At 41.9% G+C, this 21726-nt stretch overlaps 1 protein-coding gene across 7 annotated transcripts in view; it reads left to right on the top strand.

Moving 5' to 3' along the window:
* The window catches only part of Urb2 (URB2 ribosome biogenesis homolog), a 40153-nt gene extending 21664 nt beyond the window's left edge, over positions 1-18489 (top strand). For all 7 annotated transcript variants that reach the window (XM_052727537.1, XM_052727535.1, XM_052727532.1 and 4 more), the window contains 5 exons: positions 5083-5193; positions 7471-7713; positions 11814-11901; positions 14805-14944; positions 16968-18489. In XM_052727537.1, coding sequence (XP_052583497.1) covers positions 5083-5193; positions 7471-7713; positions 11814-11901; positions 14805-14944; positions 16968-17165 — 780 coding nt within the window. In that variant the 3' untranslated portion in view covers positions 17166-18489. The remainder of the gene's footprint in view (positions 1-5082; positions 5194-7470; positions 7714-11813; positions 11902-14804; positions 14945-16967) is intronic.
* The last annotated feature ends 3237 nt before the right edge of the window (positions 18490-21726 follow it).

Below are 21726 nucleotides of genomic sequence, written 5' to 3'. Positions count from 1 at the left end.
AACCCTTGCTATTGACATGATTTTTTTTTTTTAATGAAATTCTGAGGCCTCCAGCACATGTCTTATCAATAGTTGACCAAGTTTTTCATTACTTTGTGCTAGAGGGCCTGGCAGACCCAAATGGGATCAGATGTGTGTTATATATAATGGATGTTTCCTATTCCTGATTATTCTTGTAACTGAATAAATAACAAAGTTAATTCTGATCCATCAGGAATAAATTTAGCATTTTTAATGTGTAAAACAACTCTTTCTGCATACTGAGAGTCAGTAACTATGTTAAGAGGTTTTGTAAAATCCACGTACCATCAGAATAGCATATAATTCTGACTTTTGGACAGAATCATAAGGGCTTTGAGCCACTTTACTTAAATTTCCTGATTTATAACCTGCCTTTCCTGATGTGTTTGCATCAGTATAAAATGTAGGGACTCTAGACATTGGTGTTCCCCATACAATGTAAGGAAGGATTCAGTTCTCTTTATAAATTGAATTCTCTTTCTTTTGGGATATTTGTTGTTAACCTCTCCCTGCAAGTTCTTTGCCAAGGTTCACTTTCTGCCCATAATTTGTCAATTTCATCATTAGTAAAAGGTACTACATTTTCTGCTGGGTCTATTTCTGCTTATTGACAAAGTCTCAAATTTTCTTTTAGAATCATCTCAGAGACATTTTCCACATAAGTTTTTGTTTATTTATTTTTTTTACTCTTTATGTGGTAAAAAGATCCATTTTAAGATAATATCTTCCCTCTGCATTAATATTCCTGTAGGAGAATGCTTAGAAGGGAAGATTACCAGAATGCAATCAAGCTCTGGATCCAAGTGATCCACATGTGTACCTGTAATTTCTTTTCTACCAAAGGCAATTCTCTCTTAGCTTCAGTTAATAATTCTCTTGGATTATTTAAATCCTTGTCCCCATTTAAGGTTTTGAACAAATTAATCAGTTCTTAATTTTCTACTCCAATAGTGGCCTGTGGATAGGAAATGTCTTTGAAAGCCATTAAGAGTCCACAATCGATCTCTCCTAATTTGCATCTTTTGGGGTCTAGTTTTTTTTAGGCCTATTTTATATCCTAAATAATTAATAGAATCTCCTCTTTGTATTTTTTTTTTAGGAGCAATTTGTAATGCCTAACAAGACCAAATTTTCTTTACTTCTTCAAACATTCTTTCTAAAATATCTACATTTGAATCAGCTAGTAAGATGTCATCCATGTAATGGTAAACTGTACATTGAGAAAATTGTTTGCATATCATTTCCAATGGCTGACTTACAAAATATTGGCATAGGGTGGGGCTATTTAACATGCCCTGTGGGAGAACTTTCCATTAATATCTTTTAACAGGCTGAAAGTTATTATAAATAGGCACTGTCAAGGCAAATTTTTCTTTTTCTTGTAAAGGTATAGTGAAGAAACAGTCTTTTAAATCAATAACTATCAGAGGCCATTCTTTAGGTAACAGAGAAGGCAAAAGAATTCAAGACTGTAGAGAGCCCTACACCTGAATCACCTTATTAACAGCTCTTAGATCTGTTACCCTTCTCCATTTTCCAGATTTCTTTTTAACAACAAATACAGGAGAATTCCAAGGACTGGTTGACTCTTCAGTATGCTGAGCATTTAGCTGCTCCTGTACCAACTGTTCTAAAGCCTGCAGTTTCTCTGATGTTAAAGGCCATTGCTGAACCCATACAAGCTTGTCTGTTAACCATTTTAAAAGTAGGGCTGTTGATGCCTTTAAAAGATCAGCAGCTGTTGTGCCTTGTTCTTGTACAACCTGAATGGTTGGTGACTATTCTTTATAATACCTTCTAATATTTTCCCCAGAAACATACGTTAATTTATGGTTTGTTTCTGAGATTGGAGGAATGTTAATCTGGGTGTTCCATTGCTGTAACAAATCACGTCCCCACAAATTCATTGCTATATTACTCACATATGACTTTAATTTTCCTCTCTGTCCTTCTGGCCCTGTACATTCAATTAGACCCATCTCACACTCTGTTTTTACCTGAGATAATGTTTCGGTCCCTAAAAGCTGAACATTTACTTCCTGAAGAAGCCAATTTGGATGCCAAGATTTTGGTGCAATTATTGGTACATCCGTATCTGTGTCTACAAGACCTTCAATGATGATGTCATTTATTCGTATTTTTAATTTTGGTCTTTGTTCATTTATAGAAGTTTGCCAAAATATTTGCTTTATGGTTTCTCCTGAATTCTTTGTTCTTTCTTCTATAGCTGTTTTATCATCCAGAGCAGTATGGTTTTTTACAATAGATATTAGGTTCTTAAATTGCTCTGGTAAGGAGTTTCCTCCATGATGACAGGAAATGACTGAATGGAATTTGACGTGGGGGCCTGTGAGAGGCCCCTCAAGGCGTTTCCTGATGGCAGAGTTACCTTGACTGTCCCTTGTTGATCTATATTCATTAGTCCAATGTCTGCCTTTGCCACACCTTCTGCATAATCCAGAACGGAAGGGTGTGCTGTTGAGATTATTCTTGGGAAAAAAAAAACATTGTTTCTAGGAACACCTTGTTTACAATCTCTTTTTAGGTGACCTTGTTTACCTCCGTTGAAACATTTGACATTTTGATTTTTCTTCAAACTTCTGGAAATCACCTTGCCTATACAAGCATCATCATAGTCATGAGATTCAGTATTGATTGTATCTCAGGTCCATTCCTCTAAGGGTGCTGATCTTGCCTTTAATGACCCAATTATCCTTTTGCATTGTGCATTAGCATTTCAAAAGCCAGAAATTCAATTATTATTTGTCTAGCTTCTAAATTTAGTATCATTCTACTTACCACTGAAGTCAGTCTTTGTAAGAAGTCAGTGAAGGTTTCTTTTGGGCCCTTCATAACTTTAGTAAATGACTTGATTTTCTTTCCTACTTCTTCAATTCTGTCCCAAGCATTCAAGGCTGCTGTGTAGCATAAAGCCAGGGTGTGATCATCATGTAGAGATTGCCTTTATACATTAGCATAATCTCCCTCTCCAAGAAGTTGGTCTTGGGAGATTTCCATACCTCTAACCCTACTTTTTTGTTCAGTGGTCTTAGCCTCATTTTTCCACCAGGTCCTCCACAATTATTGAGGACCAGCCTCCAAGACTTCTGTAACCAAGTTTCTCCAGTCTCGAGGGATAATTCTATTACAAGTTGTCCATGAGTTTAACATCTGCTTCACAAAAGGTGAATGCATGCCATATGAGATTATCACTTCCTTGCAAAGTCTAACATTTGCACAGGAGTCCATTCAGCTCTTATACTGTCTTGAGGATATCTATCATTTGGCAGTTCCTGTAAGGTTACTGGATGAATTAAGGTTGGCTATTTGAAAACCTTAGTCTGTTCCTCTCTAACCTTATAATGCAATGCTGAGATTGGTTCTCCTTTAAATTCCTCCATCTAGGTTTGAATATCTCTATGATCTGTTTTAATAAGTTTTTCTAAAACCTTTATCTTGGCACTCATATTAACCAACCTTTTAAATGATAAAACAAAAGTGCCAGGCGGTGGTGGCGCACGCCTTTAATCCCAGCACTCGGGAGGCAGAGCCAGGCGGATCTCTGTGAGTTCGAGGCCAGCCTGGACTACCAAGTGAGTTCCAGGAAAGGCGCAAAGCTACACAGAGAAACCCTGTCTCGAAAAACCAAAAAAAAAAAAAAAAAAGATAAAACAAAAGTGATCAAACAGATAATGTTTATAATTGACATTACATTAAATCCCATCAAAATTAATTATCCTCTCATCTAATTATTTCAGTTCCAAACTCTGCATTGTGTAATCATAGAGACCTAACTCTCTCCATTGTAATAGTGTTACCCAGTTTTTAATGTGGGGAAAAAATCTCTCTTTTACTAAATCCCCCCTTTAAGAATTCCCAATTGTCTCACCAAATCTGCCAACGATGACGATTCAGATGTGAGGCTGACTGCTTCTTCAGAGAACAGTAGAAGCCTGAGTAGGTTTTAAGGCAGCTACCTAATGTGCCACAACCCACTGGGAGAGAAGAAGCCAAAGAGCCAGCCGTCTGCATGGGGGAATGTGTGAAAGTGGCTAACTTATGCAGTTTTGGGAGCGCAAAAGCCTATGGAGTTTGCTGCAGATAGGCTGCAACAGAAACTTAGCCAGGCGTGGTAGTGACTCTGGCCACATGTAGCTCTGGCCTGTGCTGGTGGCTGCAAAGCCACAGGCAAGCAACTTTTTTGTGAATTCATGCCCCAAATATTAGACACCAGATGTAGCACAAATCCTAATTGGTCTTAATAATAAAAACCCGGAGCCAGATATCGGGGTAAATGCTGAAAGATCCGTAAAGGAACCAGCACTAAAGAGACTTCTTACCTCTATGGAATCCTCAGCCTGAAAGGGAGAGAACTGAGTTCCTGTCTCCTCCCTCCTTAACTTGCCTGCTTGTGTTCTGGTTAAAAGCATTGCCTTCCATAACAGCATCTCACCCAATATTTCCTTTAAACTTCCTTATGTCATTTTTTGGTTTTTAAAATTATTTTAAAATTTTACTTTATATGTATGGGTGTTTTGCCTTCATGTATATCTGTGCACCTTGTGCTTGCCTTGTGCCAGTGGAGGCCATGAGAGGGCATCAGATACCCTGGAACTGGAGTTAAATGATTGTAAGCCATGATGTGGATATTGGAAATCAAACCCAGGTTCTCTAGAAGAGTAGCCAGTGCTCTTAACCACTAAACCATCTCTCCAGCCCCCTTGTGTAGTTCTTGATCAGTGAAGTAATAGCATCCTCTGTGGACAGCATCTTGGCAAAATGGGGTCTATGATTAGACTATTCTTTGTCCTTCACTGAGCTTGCTGTCCTGGACCAATTTTGTGCCTGAAGGCCCTATTTCAGCTCGAGTTATGTTCATCATCATTGCCTCCTCTCTGTGCACAAATGTGAAAGATGGCCCTTGCTCTTAGAACTCAACCCTCACCAGACCTGTCCCTGTCCCCAATAACAAGGTTCCATTTTATCATCAGTACAAGTAAGAGGATCTCCTCTCCAATGGGATTTGCTATTTCTGTTCTAAAGTTTGCCCTTTTGTTTCAGGTTGTTTTGTGTGCCATTAGACTACTCAATCTGCTACTCAAATGCCCACTCAATGGAGAAAAGGCGAGTTTGCTGTGGCGTACATGCCCCCAGATCGTCACGGCTCTAATGGTGAGTAACTTCTTGAGATGCACCCTCCAGCTCATTTGACATTCCCTCTTCTGTAAGACAGCTAGTTGCTTGGGATCCGCCATCCTATGGTTCTGGGGCTGTTTCTTGAAGGTGGCGTGAACAGGTAACCCATTTGTGTTTTCTGTCTGTATACACTGTTAGACAATAGCAACCTGGCATGGAGGTGGTGAGAGGGATGGACACCGAGAACTATCAGACAGGGAGTGATGAGATGAATGGCAAGGACAAGGTGAGGCTACTGTGGGCCATATATATACTCAAAATAGGTGAAGGAGGATCCCTAGGGCTGATTCCCCACAAAATTGTGTGGTCAGGTATCAGGAGGGGTACATGTGTGTAAGGCATGTGGTATAGTGAAGGGGAATACTCTTGTCCTACCAAAGTGTTGAATTTATCTGGCAGTTACTTAGTTTCATTTTATACTACAAAAGCCTGGTTCCACCAGACGGTGGTGGCACACGCCTTTAATCCCAGCACTTGGGAGGCAGAGCCAGGCCGATCTCTGTGAGTTCGAGGCCAGCCTGGTCTACAGAGTGAGATCCAGGACAGGCACCAAAAAACTACACAGAGAAACCCTGTCTTGGAAAACAAAACAACAACAACAAAAAACAAAAACAAAACAAAACAACCAAAAACCTGGTTCGTTGAGGCTGGTCTTAGTGTTTGCACCCTTCATTGAGCCTGGCTCAAAGGTTCTTACTGAAGATAGGAAAGAACAGTGCCTGTTTGCCATCATTACCATCTGGTTATAACTTCTGCTATCTGAGAGAATTGTCATGAATCAGCATATTTCCAGAGCTAAAGGGCCTGAAAACTAGACTGCATGTTTCCTCCTGTTTTCTAATTTGCTTCTTTGTTTTTGACCTAAGAATATGTAAAACCAAAAGGCCAATGTTGCATATGTATGTGTTGAGCAGACAGTGGAGAAGCAAGTGGGGTATGGAACATACTGATGGGTGGCCATAATGATGACAGTGCGTGTTGACCACCTTGATATGCACCAGGTTGGAACCCACTTGATGCCTCTGATGTGTGTGGCAGACAGGCTGCAGAGCCATGTTCCCTGCAGAATGATGGCACTTGTAAGATTCAGGACCCAAAGGCCTCCTTAGATACTGTCAAGCTAGGAGCCACAGGGGTGCTCTCTAAATGACCCAGGGATATAGTTTTTTGTTTGTTTGTTTGTTTGTTTTTGTTTTTTTAAAACTCTTTTGGCTCTTTGGGGGGGCCCACCACCCAGCTCCCAAATAAATCAGACATGGAGGCTTATTCTTACTTATGAATGCCTGGCCTTAGCTTGGCTTGTTTCTAGCCAGCTTTTCTTAAATTATCCATCTATCTTTTGCCTATGGGCTTTTGTCTTTCTCTTTTTCTATATACCTTTCTTTACTTCTTACTCTGTGGCTTGCTGTATAGCTGGGTAGCTGGCCCCTAATGTCCTCCTCCTTTTCTTGGTCTTTGATCTCCCTCTTCCTAGATTTCTCCTATTCTCTCTGCCTGCCAGCCCGCCTATCCTTTCTCCCATCTTGCTATTGGTCGTTCAGCTCTTTATTAGACCAATCAGGTGTTTTAGACAGGCAAAGTAACACAGCTTCAAAGTTAAACAAATGCAACATAAAAGAATGCAACACATCTTTGCATCATTAAACAAATGTTGCACAGCACAAACAAATGTAACACATCTTCAAATAATATTCCACAACACAGGGAAGTCCCTTGTCTTGAGTCTCTTCCCTTATTGTCTAGGATAGTAACTGAAAATCTTTTTTTTTTTCCCAAGACAGGATTTCTCTGTATAGTTTTGGTGCCTTTCCTGGACCTTGCTTTGTAGACCAGGCTGGTCTCGAACTCACAGAGATCCACCTGGCTCTGCCTCCCCAGTGCTGGGATTAAAGGCGTGCCCCACTGCAGCTGGCGTAACTGAAAATCTTAATGAGACCTGTTTTATAATCAGGGGCATTTGGAATGGATGGTCTGTTTTGGGAAAACACTGCTACATGTGTCTGACATGCAGCTTCCCTGTAAGGAGTTGGGTGTGTCTGTTCCTTTTTAAGAAAGTGCTTGTCTCATTGTAGACGCACTCAACACAAAGTGAGAGGCAAAGCAGCCGGGGCTCTGGGAGACTGGATGATAGATTCCTTGTCCCTTTGGATTGTTGATGGTCCACACTACTTTCTTTGTCACCTAGAGCTTTAGTGGTTTTATGTCTTTGGAGGATTACCCTCTTTTCTTTCCTTTGTTTGTCTTGCTTTGTAGATGCAACACCACGAGGCCTGTCAGGAGCAGCCTGTGGCCCTGGTAGTGGTTGAGCCTATTCTTGATGTCCTGGCTGTTCTGCTGCGGAAAGGGGAGGAGACCATCAGCAACCCTCACCATGTCAGTCTAGCTTTTAACATCTTGCTCACAGTCCCTCTGGACCACCTGAAGCCACTGGAGTTTGGCAGTGTCTTCCTGAAGATGCACAATGTGCTATTCTCCATCTTGCAGTGCCACTCTAAGGTGAGAGGAAGAGCATGCAGCTGCTCCTATGTGAGCTGGGAATGCCAGCTTCTAGAGGAGCAGCAGAAGGGCTGGGGGCTGCTCAGTGGTGTGCGAGACAAAGGCTCCCAGGTTATCCTTACTACCACTAAAAATAAAGCAGACAGACAGAAAACTGAAGAAAAGCAAGCTCCACTGTTACAGACTTTGCTTCCAGTATTTCTGGTATGTAAACGTAGAAATACTTGACCTACTCTTGAGGCCGATTGAGTTGTTTTTTTCTTGTCTGATACTCTGAGTGGTGTCATATATTGTATAAAGAAGGCCCATTATTTTGTGTTTGCTGATGATGTATTTAAATAAGTCGCTACCTTGTTTAGATATGTTGGGTTTATAATTCAAGTGGTAAAGGGAGTGAGGGTCTTGAGTTTAGAATCTGCTACTGTTATGTTATGCAGAGGCTAGGAACACAGATCTCATAGAAGAGAGTATGGCCAACTAGCATTTGTTGAACATTTGCTGCTTTACCCGCCATAGTAAGACTGTAAAGCCTGTGTAATCCTATTTTAGTGATGAGGATACTGAGGCTCAGTGAACGTTTTGACCAATGCCACTTGGTTTGAATCTGAGTGTTAGGCTAAGCCTATTGATACCTTTGACCAGGGTTCTTTTGGTTCTTTGACCAGGCACCACCACTAATATATGTGACCAGTAGGAATTCATAGATACTATGTATGTTCATGTACACATACATGTTGAGATATTTCTAAGTATTTTGATAATCTAAGAATAGATAGTGTGCATACATGCTATGATGTGTGTTTGAGGGTCAGAGTACAAATTTATGGAGACAGTTCTCTTTGTCTCTTTTATATGAGGGTCAGTGTCCAAAGTAGGGTTACTATTACTGTGTTGAAACACCATGACCCAAAAGCAGGTTGGGGAGAAAAGGGTTTATTTGGCTTACACTTCCGCATAATAGTCCATCACTGAAGGAAGTCAGGACAGGAGCTCAAGCAGGGCAGGAACCTGGAGGCAGGAGCTGATGCAGAGGCCATGGAGGGCTCTGCTTCCTGCCTTGTTCCTCATGGCTTGCTCAGCTTGCATTCTTATAGAACCCAGGACCACCAGCCCAGGAATGGCACCACCCACAGAGGTCTGGCCCTTCCCTATCAATTACTTATTAAGAAAATGCCGGGGTTGGGGATTTAGCTCAGTGGTAGAGTGCTTGCCTAGCAATCGCAAGGCCCTGGGTTTGGTCCTCAGCTCTGGAAAAAAAAAAAAAAGAAAAGCCTTGTAGCCAGATCTTATGGAGGCATTTTCTCAATTGAGGCTTTTTCCTCTCTGATGACTCTAGCTTGTGTCGAATTAACCTAAAACCGGCCAGCACATTCAGGGATTGAACTCAGGCCACAAGGCATGCATGGCAAACACCTTTACCCACTAAGTTATCTTCTCTCTCCAACAATGCCATTTTTAAGAGAAATGGGCTGTTCCAAAGACTTTTCCGTCTGTCACCTTTGGCCCTGCCTCCTATGTCACTACCTTTGATAAGAAATGTTTTGACTAATTATTAAGGTTGTTATGTGACTGTATAATATAAATGCAGCACAAATCTATCACAATCTGAGATTGCAGATCTTGCTAAAAGTTATGAAAGTAAGAATAGAAAACTGACTTCTGCAAAGCTACTAACACATGAGTATTTAGTGTGTTTGGACTTCAGTGTGTAGAGAACCTCAACAACATGATATTAACAGGATGATGTGAGTAATTAAAGTAGCTAACATTCAGCTGACACTGTCAGGTCTCATGAGGGAAGCCAATGCATGGTTAGAGCCACATACATGTGGACAACCAGCTAGAATCCTCTCACATATATCTGGGTGATATATGTGATAACAGGTGGCCAACATTGACAAGGCACCTAGGAGGAGAGACTATGATGAGAAAACTCCATGTTATAATTATTTCCTCATGATAACCTGTTGTCTTCATTTTGCAAATGAGAAAAATGAGGCACACACAGATTTGTGAAGTTACCAAAGTGTCATTGTGGAGCTAGGTAGTTTGGTCTGGATTTGATAACTTTTCATCAGTATAACACGAATTCAGAGAGAACTGAGAGCATTGATGAAGCTCTGGGATGCTTTCACAAAAATAGCCTCCTCTTAAACCTGTTGCAAAAAGCCAGTGTGAAAGGTTTGCTGTGATTTTGTCTGACTTTTGTTGGATTAATTATACTAGAGAGAATTGTTCTGGTGCTTTACTCTTTTTTTCATAAAGAGCAGTGTGGTCCAGTAAGAAAATATTCAGTGGTGCTTTCATTGTCGGTGTGGTACTCATTGGCCTCAGACAGGTTGGCCACTTGAAATGTGGTTAGTATGACTAGGAACTGCATGTTTAATTTTGCTTAATTCTAATTCAATTTACATGAGCTTGTTGCTGTTTGGCTGGACATTGTGGTTGTGTTTCTGATGTCAGGTGTAAAGGAAGTATGTTTGGGACTGGGGAGATGTAAGCGTGAGGAGCCCAATTTGGATCCCCAGAATCCATGTAAAGCTGGACATGGTAGCCTGTGTCTGTAATCCCAGTGCTTTTATGGCAAGATAGGAGGTGGAGATAGGTGAATCCCTGGAAGGCTGAGGGTCAGCTAGCCTGGAGAACACAGCAGTGAACAACAAAAATAAGGTAAAAGGCAAGGACTAATACCTGAGGTTGTCCTCTGACCTCTACATGTGTGCTGTGGCATACATACAGCCACATTCACATACATGCATGACCACACATGCACACAGATACAGAGATTAAAAAAGCATGTTTTGTCATTTTAGCCTTCTTTTTCTTTTTCTTTCTTTCTTTTTTTTTTTAAATGAAATAAAGTTAGAGTTTATTGAGAAAAGGCTTTAACTGCCTGATGTTCTAATGAATGCCTGTGATCTCAGCACTTGGCAAAGGCAGGAGGAATGCTGTGAGTTTGAAGCCAGCTTGGTCTACATATGAATTTCAGACCAACCAGTGATACATAGTGAATCTTTGTCTCAAAGGAAAACAATTTTTATAAATAAAACAAAGGGAAGGAAGAAGTACTTGGAGGATGGTTTTTAGACACTAAAGAAGGTTAGGAGTAAGCTTTTTAAAAAGATTTTATGTGTAGGAGTGTTTTATCTGCATATATTTATGTGCAGCATATGCATGCAGGGCTCATGATGTCAGAAGAGGGTGCCTGATCCCTTGGAACTGGAGTTATAAACAGATGGTTGTGAGCTCCTATGTGGTACTAGGAATTAAACCCAGGTCCTCGGTAAGAGGACCTATTCTTAACCACTTAGCTATCTCTCTAGTTCCAGGAGCAGGCTTCTTAAAAGAGTTGCTTAGACTTGGTGTTCAAAGGAAAATCCTAGGCAGGCTATTCATCACTGTTATTTGAGATGGTTTGGTCCTCATTTTTTTTTTTTTTTTTTTTTTTTTGGTTTTTTCGAGACAGGGTTTCTCTGTGTAGCTTTGCGCCTTTCCTGGAACTCGCTTTGGAGACCAGGCTGGCCTCGAACTCACAGAGATCCGCCTGGCTCTGCCTCCCGAGTGCTGGGATTAAAGGCGTGCGCCACCACCGCCCAGCGGTCCTCATTTTAAGTGAATTTATGTAATCCTTTTTTTTTTTTTGGTTTTTTCGAGACAGGGTTTCTCTGTGTAGCTTTGCGCCTTTCCTGGAACTCGCTTTGGAGACCAGGCTGGCCTCGAACTCACAGAGATCCGCCTGGCTCTACCTCCCGAGTGCTGGGATTAAAGGCGTGCACCATATGTAATCCTTTTTTAAAAAATATCAATTCTATGTGTGTTCCTAGGGTGTATTAGAACCAGTGTAAAGAAAATACAGACTCGGCAAATTTTAAATCAAGGTGTCCCACAAATTTTGAAATGTATGCAGTGTGGAACCCCTACTTCCTAAAATATTAAAACAAGAATTAAGGAGCCAGATGTGAGCCAGATGCTCAGTGTTTTTAGCAAAAAGATAAGAGAAGTATCTGTGCTGCATAGCAGGGTATACACCTCTCTGTACGGCCTGCCAAGTAAGCAGACAAAGATCATTGACCTACTTCTGTGTTCCTTTATTACCACAGGTGATGCTGAAGGCCATTCCATCTTTCTTGAACTCATTTAATAGACTATTGTTTTCAGTTATGCATGAAGGACGGCAGAAAGACAAAGGTAATTCAGAGTATTGGCATTGGGTGCACAGATTCAAGTGTATTTATCATGCAGTGTTTCTGGCCATAAATATTATTGAAAATAAAACCACCAAACTGAGTTTACATGAGAAATGTTCAGATTATCAAGTGAGTATTCAAGAAAGAATTTATTGAAAAATATTTATTTTTATTTGTGTGTGTGTGTAAATTTTGTGTGCAATGCTAATGTTAGTGGAGACCAGAAGAGAGGCTACCCTAGAGCCATAGTTATAGGTAGTTTTAAGCCACCTGGTATGGGTGCTAGGAATGGAACTTGTGTCCTCTGGACCTTAACCACGGAGTTCTCTCTCCAGCCTCTTGTCTTAGTTAGGATTTTTATTGTTGTGATGAAACACCAGGACCAAAAGCAACTTGGTGGAGGGAAAGGATTTATTTCAGCCTACAACTCTAAGGCTACACTCTGTCACTGATGGAAGTCAGGGCAAGAACTTAGAGGCAGGAACTAAAGCAGAGCCATGAGGAGTGCTGCTCGCTGGCTTGCTCTCCATGGTTTGCTCAGCCTGAAAAAATAAAGCTTAGTACCAGCTGCCCAAGGGTGGCACTGCCCCCTGTGGCATGGGTCTTCCCACATGAATCATTAATAAAGAGAGTGTACTGTTTTATTCATGACTTGCCTACAGGAAATATGATAGAGGCATTTTTTTCAGTTGAGGTTCTGTTTCCCAAATAACTCTAGCTAAGGTCAAGCTGACAAAAACAAGAACACAACCCAGCCAAGGCATTTCTCAAGATGACTTTTGTTTGTTAGAGACAGGGTCTCACTATGTAGCCCTGGCTGGCCCAAACTGGCTTCAAATTAACACCTGTCCTCCTGTCTCAAGATAATTTTTTAACTATTTCAAATCATCACATTTTACTGTATCCCAAACTGTGGATGCACCTGGCATCTCTGATTGAAACTTCTTTTTCTGGAAAGAAGTGGGTGGGGGGAGAAGAGATGAGAGGTTGGGCACTAATGACAGATTTTGCAGTTTTCCCTTTACTCTGCCCAGCTGTGGACAGCTAGCTAGTGGTATAACTAATTGTCATCACATCCCATGCTTGGCATAGTGCATGTGTTGACCTAATATTAAAAATCTACTCATGTGCAAGGCTAATAACAAGTTCCTTCTCTTTAGTAGCCTTTGCTGGTATGTGATGATTGTCTGTGGTTCTAGTTAAGGTTTAATATCCCAAAATGCTGTTCTGATGATGATGTCTCCCCTGGTCTACCCAGGGAGGCAGGCAGGCAAACCCAGGCATTGCTGTGGACTATGGAAGTGCAATATGACTGTATACTACGTCAAGATTGTCCCTTGTCACATGTTCTGAGCATGTATGGAAGCATGTGCTTCATGTTGGCCTAGCTTTGTCCTCTCTAATCCCAAGAATATTCTCTGTACTTACTGCTTGACCTACAAGGGTTTAACAGTTCTCTTCTCTTTATTGGGTTCTAGTACACTCTTAGGATTATGAATGAATTCAGTGGCTGCAATAATCATTGTCAGCTACTCATATTGTCTGAAAAGAGAAACAGTAGAATGTTAGGTTATGAAGCACATGGCTACAATGTGGGCTTTGTGAAATACTTCCCAAATATTAACTTAATTTCATAGAAATTACATTGATCTAGAAAACTACATTTATTAAAGATGTCTTCGTGTTTATTCTAAAAAACTGCTGTACATACTAAAAAGTCTTATTGAAGTTTAATGTATACATGATGAAATTCATCTGTTTAATAGACAATTAAGAACAAAGTGAAGCCACACTACAGTCAAAATATAGATTGTTTCAACTCCTGTTTGAGTTCTGTGCCTCTGTATTAGGCCTGACCCTGAGCAACCCCCAGTCTATCATTTGTTCCTGAATTTGCATTTTCCAGATTTGTAAATAAAGTTATAGCTATCACTGTGCTCAGCAAAGCTTGGGAGGTGCTATAGCATGGGCCAGAGCTCCCTACTAGGGCAAAGCAGGCTTAGGCAGCCCAGGAACTAGATGATCCTACATTGAATGGCAAGGGAGGACTGGGAGTGAGGAGTGACTCTGGGAAGATAGGAGTAAGGTGGGGATTGTTTGCTGATGACATTGTGTCTTGTCTCCATTGGCCTATGGAAGGAAAACCTACACAAACAATTTCTAAAACTGATGGAGGCAAAGACATCATTTGGAACTCTTAAATCCTCTCAATAAACCATTTCTCTTGAAGATAGTCTTCATTTGATCCTCTCTTATAGTAGTCTATCTCCTTTAAAATAATGATAGCAATCATAGACTTCATCCTGAGAAGTATTGATTTTTCTAGTTAGATAGTGTATTGGTTATTTTTCTCCTGGCTGTGATAAAATACTGACAAAGGCAGTTTAAGAAAGGAAGGGTTTATTTTGGCTCACAGTTTGAGGAGATACAGTCCATCATGAGGACAGAAGTATGGGGTGGTTGGTTCCATTGTGTCTGTAGTCAGGTAGAAAGAGATGAATGCTGGTGCTCATTTGGCTTTTCTACTCCTTTCCCCCATTTTCAGCTCAGGACTCCAGTCCATGGGATGGTGCTGTCCATTTCAGGGTGATCTTTCCTGCTCACTTAATCCTCTGGAAATAGCTTCTTAGACACTCCCCAGAGATATGTCTGTTAGGACTGTTAAAATCCAGTAGGTTGACAATGAAAATTAGCTATCACAGACCCCCTAGAAAAACACATAGACTTGAAATATTGTTTTTACTGTTGTCATGTTTGGATATATCTTTCACCTTATTTTTGTCTACCAAATAAGCCAGTTAGATTCTGGTAAGAGAGGGTTGCAGCCAATTCTATTTATAGTATGATTGTAGGGCTAGAAGAAATGCTCTTGCCATTTCAAAGTTAATGATTTTCTATCTGTAGGAAGCATGGATGACCTGCCAGTGGTCCTTGAGAGTGCACGCCTGGTGGAAAGGATGTATAGTCACATTGCTACTCGAGCTGAGGAGTTCACCGCATTCTCCCCGTTCCTGGTGGCTCAGTATGTGACAGAGGCACAGAAGGTAAAACCCAGGCTGAACATGCTCATCAGTGGCTTCCATTCACAGTCTTAGAGCTTTTTACCAATAGCAGTGATAGGCCCACAGTAGCGGGCTTTCCTGTACGAGGTGTGGGGGTGGGTGGGTGGAGGTGGGGTGTGATCAGCTTTATGGAGTTATGGTCAGGACTGAGGAATGTGTGTCATGGAGCCCCTTACTGAAGTTGGCTCAGGACTTCTAGGTCTCTGGTTCCAGTATAGACTTGGCCCTGTTTCCTTTTCTTGTTATCCAGCAGGCAAGTGAAATGTCCCCCTGAGCCAAGAACTTTAGAAACTCTTACAGATCCAGACCAGCAGAGGCTAGAAAAAAAGGGTCTGGGGTAGTCAGCACATTTAGCTGCTCCTAGACACTCAGAGCAGACTATAGAGTAGACACACTGGGAAATTCATTACTGGTGATTTTTGTCCAAACTTATCTGACTTTTGGAATTGCTGTTTTAAATGAATTTATCATTAAGATTTATTTGTTTGCGTATGTCCATGCACTGTTTTCACACTTCATAAGCTATTGGTGCCCCATAGTCTGGCCACTTTAGGACTATAAATGATGTTGGAACTTGAATTTGATTAATGAATGCCAATGTGCCAGAGAGTTGGGTGAATGTAGAGTATATGTGTTTCCATTTGTTTGTATGTGTATAAACACATTTACATGCTTTCTGTCGGGGAAATAGCCAGTCTGGTGGACTGGCTTTGTATTTGGGTCTCTTGCATGCATTGGTAGTTGGATCTCTTGGTGGGCACTGTAGTGGAGTATCTGGCTAGAGAAGTCAGCATTTCTCTAGGGAGGTTTGGTTGAACAGCCTTTCTAGATTGCTTCCTTCCCTATTTCTAGTAACTATAACTGTTGAGTAACTTTCTACCCCACACCCTTGCTGACATTGGTATTAAAGCTTCTTGTCATCCTAGCAACTTTGGCTGGGCTGGGGGATGGGAGGGGGCAGCAGTGCTAAGTAAGTGTATGAGAAGATACTTCCAGTGGTCCTAGAATGACATGGGGACTTGTAATTTGATTTCCTTATGAGTATTTAGCAGTCTTATCGAAGTTTGATATTCCCCAAGCATATGAGTCATTAACATATAAGCTTTTGATGAAAGAAAAGCTTGTACTTTTTAACTGGAGAATGAAATGAGACATAGTAATTTCACTTTGCTGAGGGACAAAAAGGGAAGTGATAAGTGGAACCCTTAAGTTATATTATTCTAAGATTTACTTTATGAAGTCTCTGGTTTCCTGGCTTCATTATTCATCTCTAGTTTAAACTTGTCTATTTTTTTTTCCTTTTCCTTTTGTTTTGTTTTAATCTTGAAAGCATGAAGGCCCTGTGGGTTATTTAAGGCCATTATATCCTGGAATCCATTGGCAGAAGTCTAGGTCTTATCTTTCACTTATTTTTAAATTTAGTAATGAAAATATTCCATATGCATTAGAGACTGCTATTGAAAGCCATAAATTTCTCCCAGGCAGCATGTTTAGCTTTAATTAAATGCTCAAGAGCAAAGACAGTCTGAGAGATCTCTGTATTCATTCCCTGTGCTTCTGTAGACTAGGTGCAGTGGGAGGACCTGTGAGAGACAGGCAGATGTCCTGGGAAGACCCTGTTGGTCAGGAGATGCCACAGCCCACAGGCCTGCTTGTTTTGTCTGCTCTGTGTTGTGAGGAGTCCCAATGAAAACATACAAAGATGTTTCCAGTGCTTTGCTCTTTACTTCCAGATCAGATTTACAACAGTCTCTTCATATTGCTAGTTTGGGATGAGTAGTGGTTAATGCTCATCCCACCCAATGAGTTTTGAAGCTGCTGGAATGTATTTTCATTCATTGACCATTGATTCTAGTTGTAGAAACTGCCTTTGTCTTAGAAAGTCTGAAGCCCCGGGATCTGTGGCCTCACCAATTTCATGCTGTTTAATGAATGAGCTCCGGAGTTTTCAGCATGCTGCCTGATCTGTCCCTGGTTTGTGCTTAGAGTCTTCCTTCTTTCCCAGGTTACCTTGTACCCAACTGTGAAGAACCTGCTACAGGAGGGGATTTATCTCATCTTGGATCTCTGCATGGAGCGTGATATCCAATTTCTGCGGGCCTCACTGCAGCCTGGAGCACGAGATGTCTTTAAGGAGCTGCACAACGACTACCTCAAATACCACAAGGCCAAGCATGAAGGAGAGAAAAGATATACAGCCTAGACTATACCACAGAAGCACAGTTACCTGGGACACCGTGCAGAGGCTTCATGGTTCAGAGCCATAGAGAATATAAGGCTTCTGAAGTTCCCATGCACATTGTCAATAACCATGGGAACTCCCCCCACCCCAACACACACACGTCTCACTGTGTATTCCTGACTGGCCTGGAACTTACTATGTAGACCAAGCTGGCCTTGAACTCACAGAGATCCACCTGCCTCTGCCTTCTGCATGCTGGTGCTGAAGGTATGCACTACCATGCCCACTTTGGGAATTATATATTTTTGTAGCTTTTTTATTTTTTTAAAGCTGAGTGTTCTTTAATATCCCTTCCTCCAGGATGATAAGAATTGAACCTAGGGCCTCACATATACTAATCTCACGCTTCTTCCACTCAGCTACACCTTCAAGCCTCAGTACATCTTTTTGTAACTAAGTGTGGCATAAGAAGCCTGGAAATAGGTCTGGGATGGGATGAATTTAATGAAAAAAATTGCTGACCATTATGACTGTACCTAATGTGGTCCTTTTCCTTTTTCCCTCTCCTGGCTGGAAACTGTAGAACTGGTGTTTTGCTTCTGATACATGGGTCTGTAATTAAATCCTGTTTGAATAATTCTGCCCTTCAAATCAAGTAACACAGAGACACTTTCTAGCTGCCATTCTTGTGTCTTCCCTCTGAGAATTCTGGTGGTGCTTGGGGGAGCAGCAAGGGCCCTGGATAGGGCAGTATTTACCTGTCTGGTCGTAGGGGAGGTGTTCTAGCACAGGAGCCAGGGCTCCTGCTTGTTCCCACTTCAGTCTCAGAAGTTCATTACAGAACTTCCTATTCAGTTCAAGAAATACTGTTAATTGTTCTTACTATCTAAACAACATATATATATATATATATATATATATATATATATATATATATATATATATATATTTGTTTTGTTTTGTTTTTCGAGACAGGGTTTCTCTGTGTAGCTTTGAGCCTTTCCTGGAACTCACTTGGTAGCCCAGGCTGTCCTCAAACTCACAGAGATCTGCCTGGCTCTGCCTCCTGAGTGCTTGGATTAAAGGCGTGCACCACCACCGCCTGGCTCTAAGCAATATATTTTAATGGTCTCAGTTACTCAGCCTTTATTATCACTTAGAAATGGCTTGTTTTAGTCTTTTTGTTGTGTGTGTGTGTGTGTGTGTGTGTGTGTGTGTGTGTGTGTATGTATATATATATATATATATATATATATAGTAAATTGATCAAAACTTAATGTTTTCTTTTGTAATAATTGTCATATCTTAAAGTCAATAATAAAGATATTTGATATTTTTAATGTTACATAGTATTCTGCTGAATAGATATAGCTGCTTCATTTAATAAGTCGCCCATCGTCAGACATAGAAATCTTCTACACTTTCCTTTTGTAAATATTGCCTGTGGCTAGATTATTTCCTAAGACAAATTCACATGAGCTGTTTGTTTATTTAGTTTTAGAATACTGTGTCTTATATTTTGAGACAGGACCTTATTTCTATAGCCCAGGCTGGCCTTGAACTTGATCTTCCTGCTTCAGCCTCTTAAATATTAGGATAAGAGGTCTGTAACACCAGTTAGCCTGATTAGAAAGTCATATTAGTTTTAACAGACTTCCATAAGTATTGCCAACTTACCCTCTAGAAAATATACACATTGATTTTCCCCAAGTGAATCTGTCACCACTTGGTTTGTTCTACACAGATAGGAATTGTGGGTAGGCAAGAAGTTCTTCTGGTACTGGCAGTCACTTGCCCTTGAGTACCTGAGGCATAAGAACTAGACTGGCAGACCCAGAAGATTATGGCTTCAAGCCTAGAGAGCCGGAGACAGTAGGCCTTACAAGTCTTAAAATTCTGCATCTTAACACTGAAGTTGAAGGTTTACCTGCTGTGGGCTTGAAGCCCTTGGCAGGTATTACAGTCCTTTGCTTCCGGTAGCCATGAGCAGTAGCAGCAGGCAGTGGGGGCATGCAACACTTGCTGAATGAACCTTGGCTATTGAGACCCTTAGCTCTCACAGTGACCAGTGTTAGAGCTCTCAGACCCAGGGTGTCTGAAATGCTTGGCCCTTGACAGTGATGAGTTCTATGGTTCTTAGGCCTTAAGATTCTTGGTATTTAAGCCGTGGCAGCTTTTTGAATTGTCAGTCCGTGTGTAGGGCCTGCAGTTCTTCCTTTTCAGCTCTGCACTGATTTTTGTCATCTCTGCCCCCTCTACTTCTCACCCCCAGGTCACTTTCTAGAACTCTTTAGCTACCCTTTCACTTCTATTGTTGCTGCTATTAGGACCATCTTTGCCACTGCCACTGTTCTACCTCTGCTTCCATCTCTTACTTTACCAGCTCAGCCTGTTCTCTTACTGATACTACCAAAAGCAAGGAAGAAAAGATTGAGCTGGGTGTGGTGGTGCATGCCTGTGATCCCAGTATTTGGGAGGTAGAGGCAGAGGATCAGGATCAGTTAGTTTCTCGGTGAATTGGAGGCCAGCATGCGCACTACATGAGATCTTGTCTCAAAGAGAACAGCAGCAAAAGGCTGCTTACAGGAAGCCTTCTGTTGGACCGAGTCTTGATTGTAACACTAGGGTGCAACACAGAAAGGTGTCTTAAAGTCAGCTGAATAGCCTACAGTGTTTGTATAGCCAGAAAAGAGGTGGTGGCAAGTATGTTTGTACCACTCGTAGGCCTCTGGCCAGCAGGGGAGGTGCTCTCTGACTGCTCTAGGTGAAAATAGCTGCTGAAGCTCACTGAGCCTCACTGAAAAAGTTCACTCTAGGGTGCTTGATGTACAGGTGTAGTTCTTTCTGGAGCTGGAGTTGTGTGCGATAAGCAGATGTGTATTCATAAAGTAGGAAGTAGGTAGGCTTCTTGTGACATTTGCACTGGTCTTGAATTCACCAAAATGTTCCACTGTCTTCCTAGTGCTGGATTACCAATGGGCCCCACAATATCACACTCCTATTTTTCATACACTACTTTTTCGAGTTACTCTGCTTGGAACAGACAATATGAACTAGATACTTTGGATACCTATGACAAACCTGTGCTTTATGCCTCAAGTCTGATTTTATTTCCTGCTCTGGTAGACTTGAAGGGAAACAATTTGCATGGCTGTCTTGTCTCTCCTCTCCCCCTGCCTATGCCTTCAGAGATAACTAGAACTGGATTTGAGTGGGCTGGTACACTTCTGCTTTTTGCTGTGTACTGACAGGTTTTGTTTTACTTAGGAAGTTGCTGCAGGAACCTTCCAAGGAGGTTTGGTCACCTGGAGATGTGGTACAGGGAGTAACAGGTCTTTCAAGGGCTCCTGCTATAGACAGATGGAACTGAAGCTATAGTCCCTGGACTTCTCTGCTCCCCAGCCTGGTAGAGCAGTGCCTGATTCATCCTCTCCTGTAGGTTCACCAGATGACACAAGGCAGGAGCTAGCCAAGCTAATTGGATTCCAGGTTAATCCAGTTGCAGGCACAGCAGTTCTTCAGGTGTCCTGGTGGTGGTGCTGTGGTGCTGCTCAAGGAACTCTGTGGCCAAAGAACTTGCCCTTGGAGGGGAATGTGATCTTCCGCCTTCTCAACAGTGCTGTACCAGAAGTGTGGTCCCCAACAGGTTCCCATTCCTTAAGTGGTTACTGGTGCCTCAGTCTCTTCTCTGTGACCTTAAATCTTCCCAGCAATTCATTTTCAGATCTGCCTTGCTGATTCAGAGGACTAAAGAGCATCTTCCAGGGGCTCAGACTAGGGGTCTGTCAGAGGAACACATCACAGAGACCTAGGCACAGGGGCTGATGCTGGACTAGTAACCTTGTAGGCCTGCTTTAGCTCAAACCCCAAGCCACTCAACAGGTGCACAATATCCCTGTGTAAGTCAGATGTGAGAACACAGTCCTGGTGCAATGTTTACTTTCTAGCAGGGCCACTAATCATGAGTGACAGAAAAGCAAGTCTTGAAGGGGGAGACCTGTTTGCGTGGAGTGGAGGACATGGGAATGGGGTGGTTGATCTAGAAGAACTGATTGAAATCACTTGGCTTCCTGATTTGGACATGTGATGGGGCATTAGGTGTGAGGGGAGCTGGGGCTGAGGAGGTACCATGTGGGGGACCCCTGTTCTGTTTCTTTGAAGGCACTGCTGGGGCGGTCTAAAATGTTTGGGGAGGGGACACCAAAGAAGACAGTAACTCTTTGCCCTCAGCTACTCTCTGTGGGCCGCAGTGGATAACCTCCAGAGCCTGTCCTCCGCAGTCTTCTTGACGCAGTTCCTCACAGACCCTTTTCTTTTCACACCCTGCTGCTTTCAGTGACAGTTCACAGGGGTTACTCCGATTCATTTCCAGCCTTGTACCTGCTGAGCTTACTCACTTTGAGACAGAGTCTCGTGTAGCTAAGGCTGTCTTTGACTTGCTGTATAGCCAGTGCTGGCCTTGAACTGATTGTCCTGCCTCAGCTTCCCAAATGCTGGGATTTCAGGCTTGCACCAGAGTGCCCAGTTAAGCTCTCCCACTTGTTTTAAAAAGCCACTGACCAACGGCAGCTTTATCACTTCT

This window comes from Peromyscus californicus, unplaced genomic scaffold, assembly GCF_007827085.1.
Source record: "Peromyscus californicus insignis strain IS unplaced genomic scaffold, ASM782708v3 Scaffold_8__1_contigs__length_139910024, whole genome shotgun sequence".
Lineage (NCBI taxonomy): Eukaryota > Metazoa > Chordata > Mammalia > Rodentia > Cricetidae > Peromyscus > Peromyscus californicus.
Note: the sequence above shows the minus strand (reverse complement) of the source record. Positions and strands in the feature narration are given on the sequence as shown.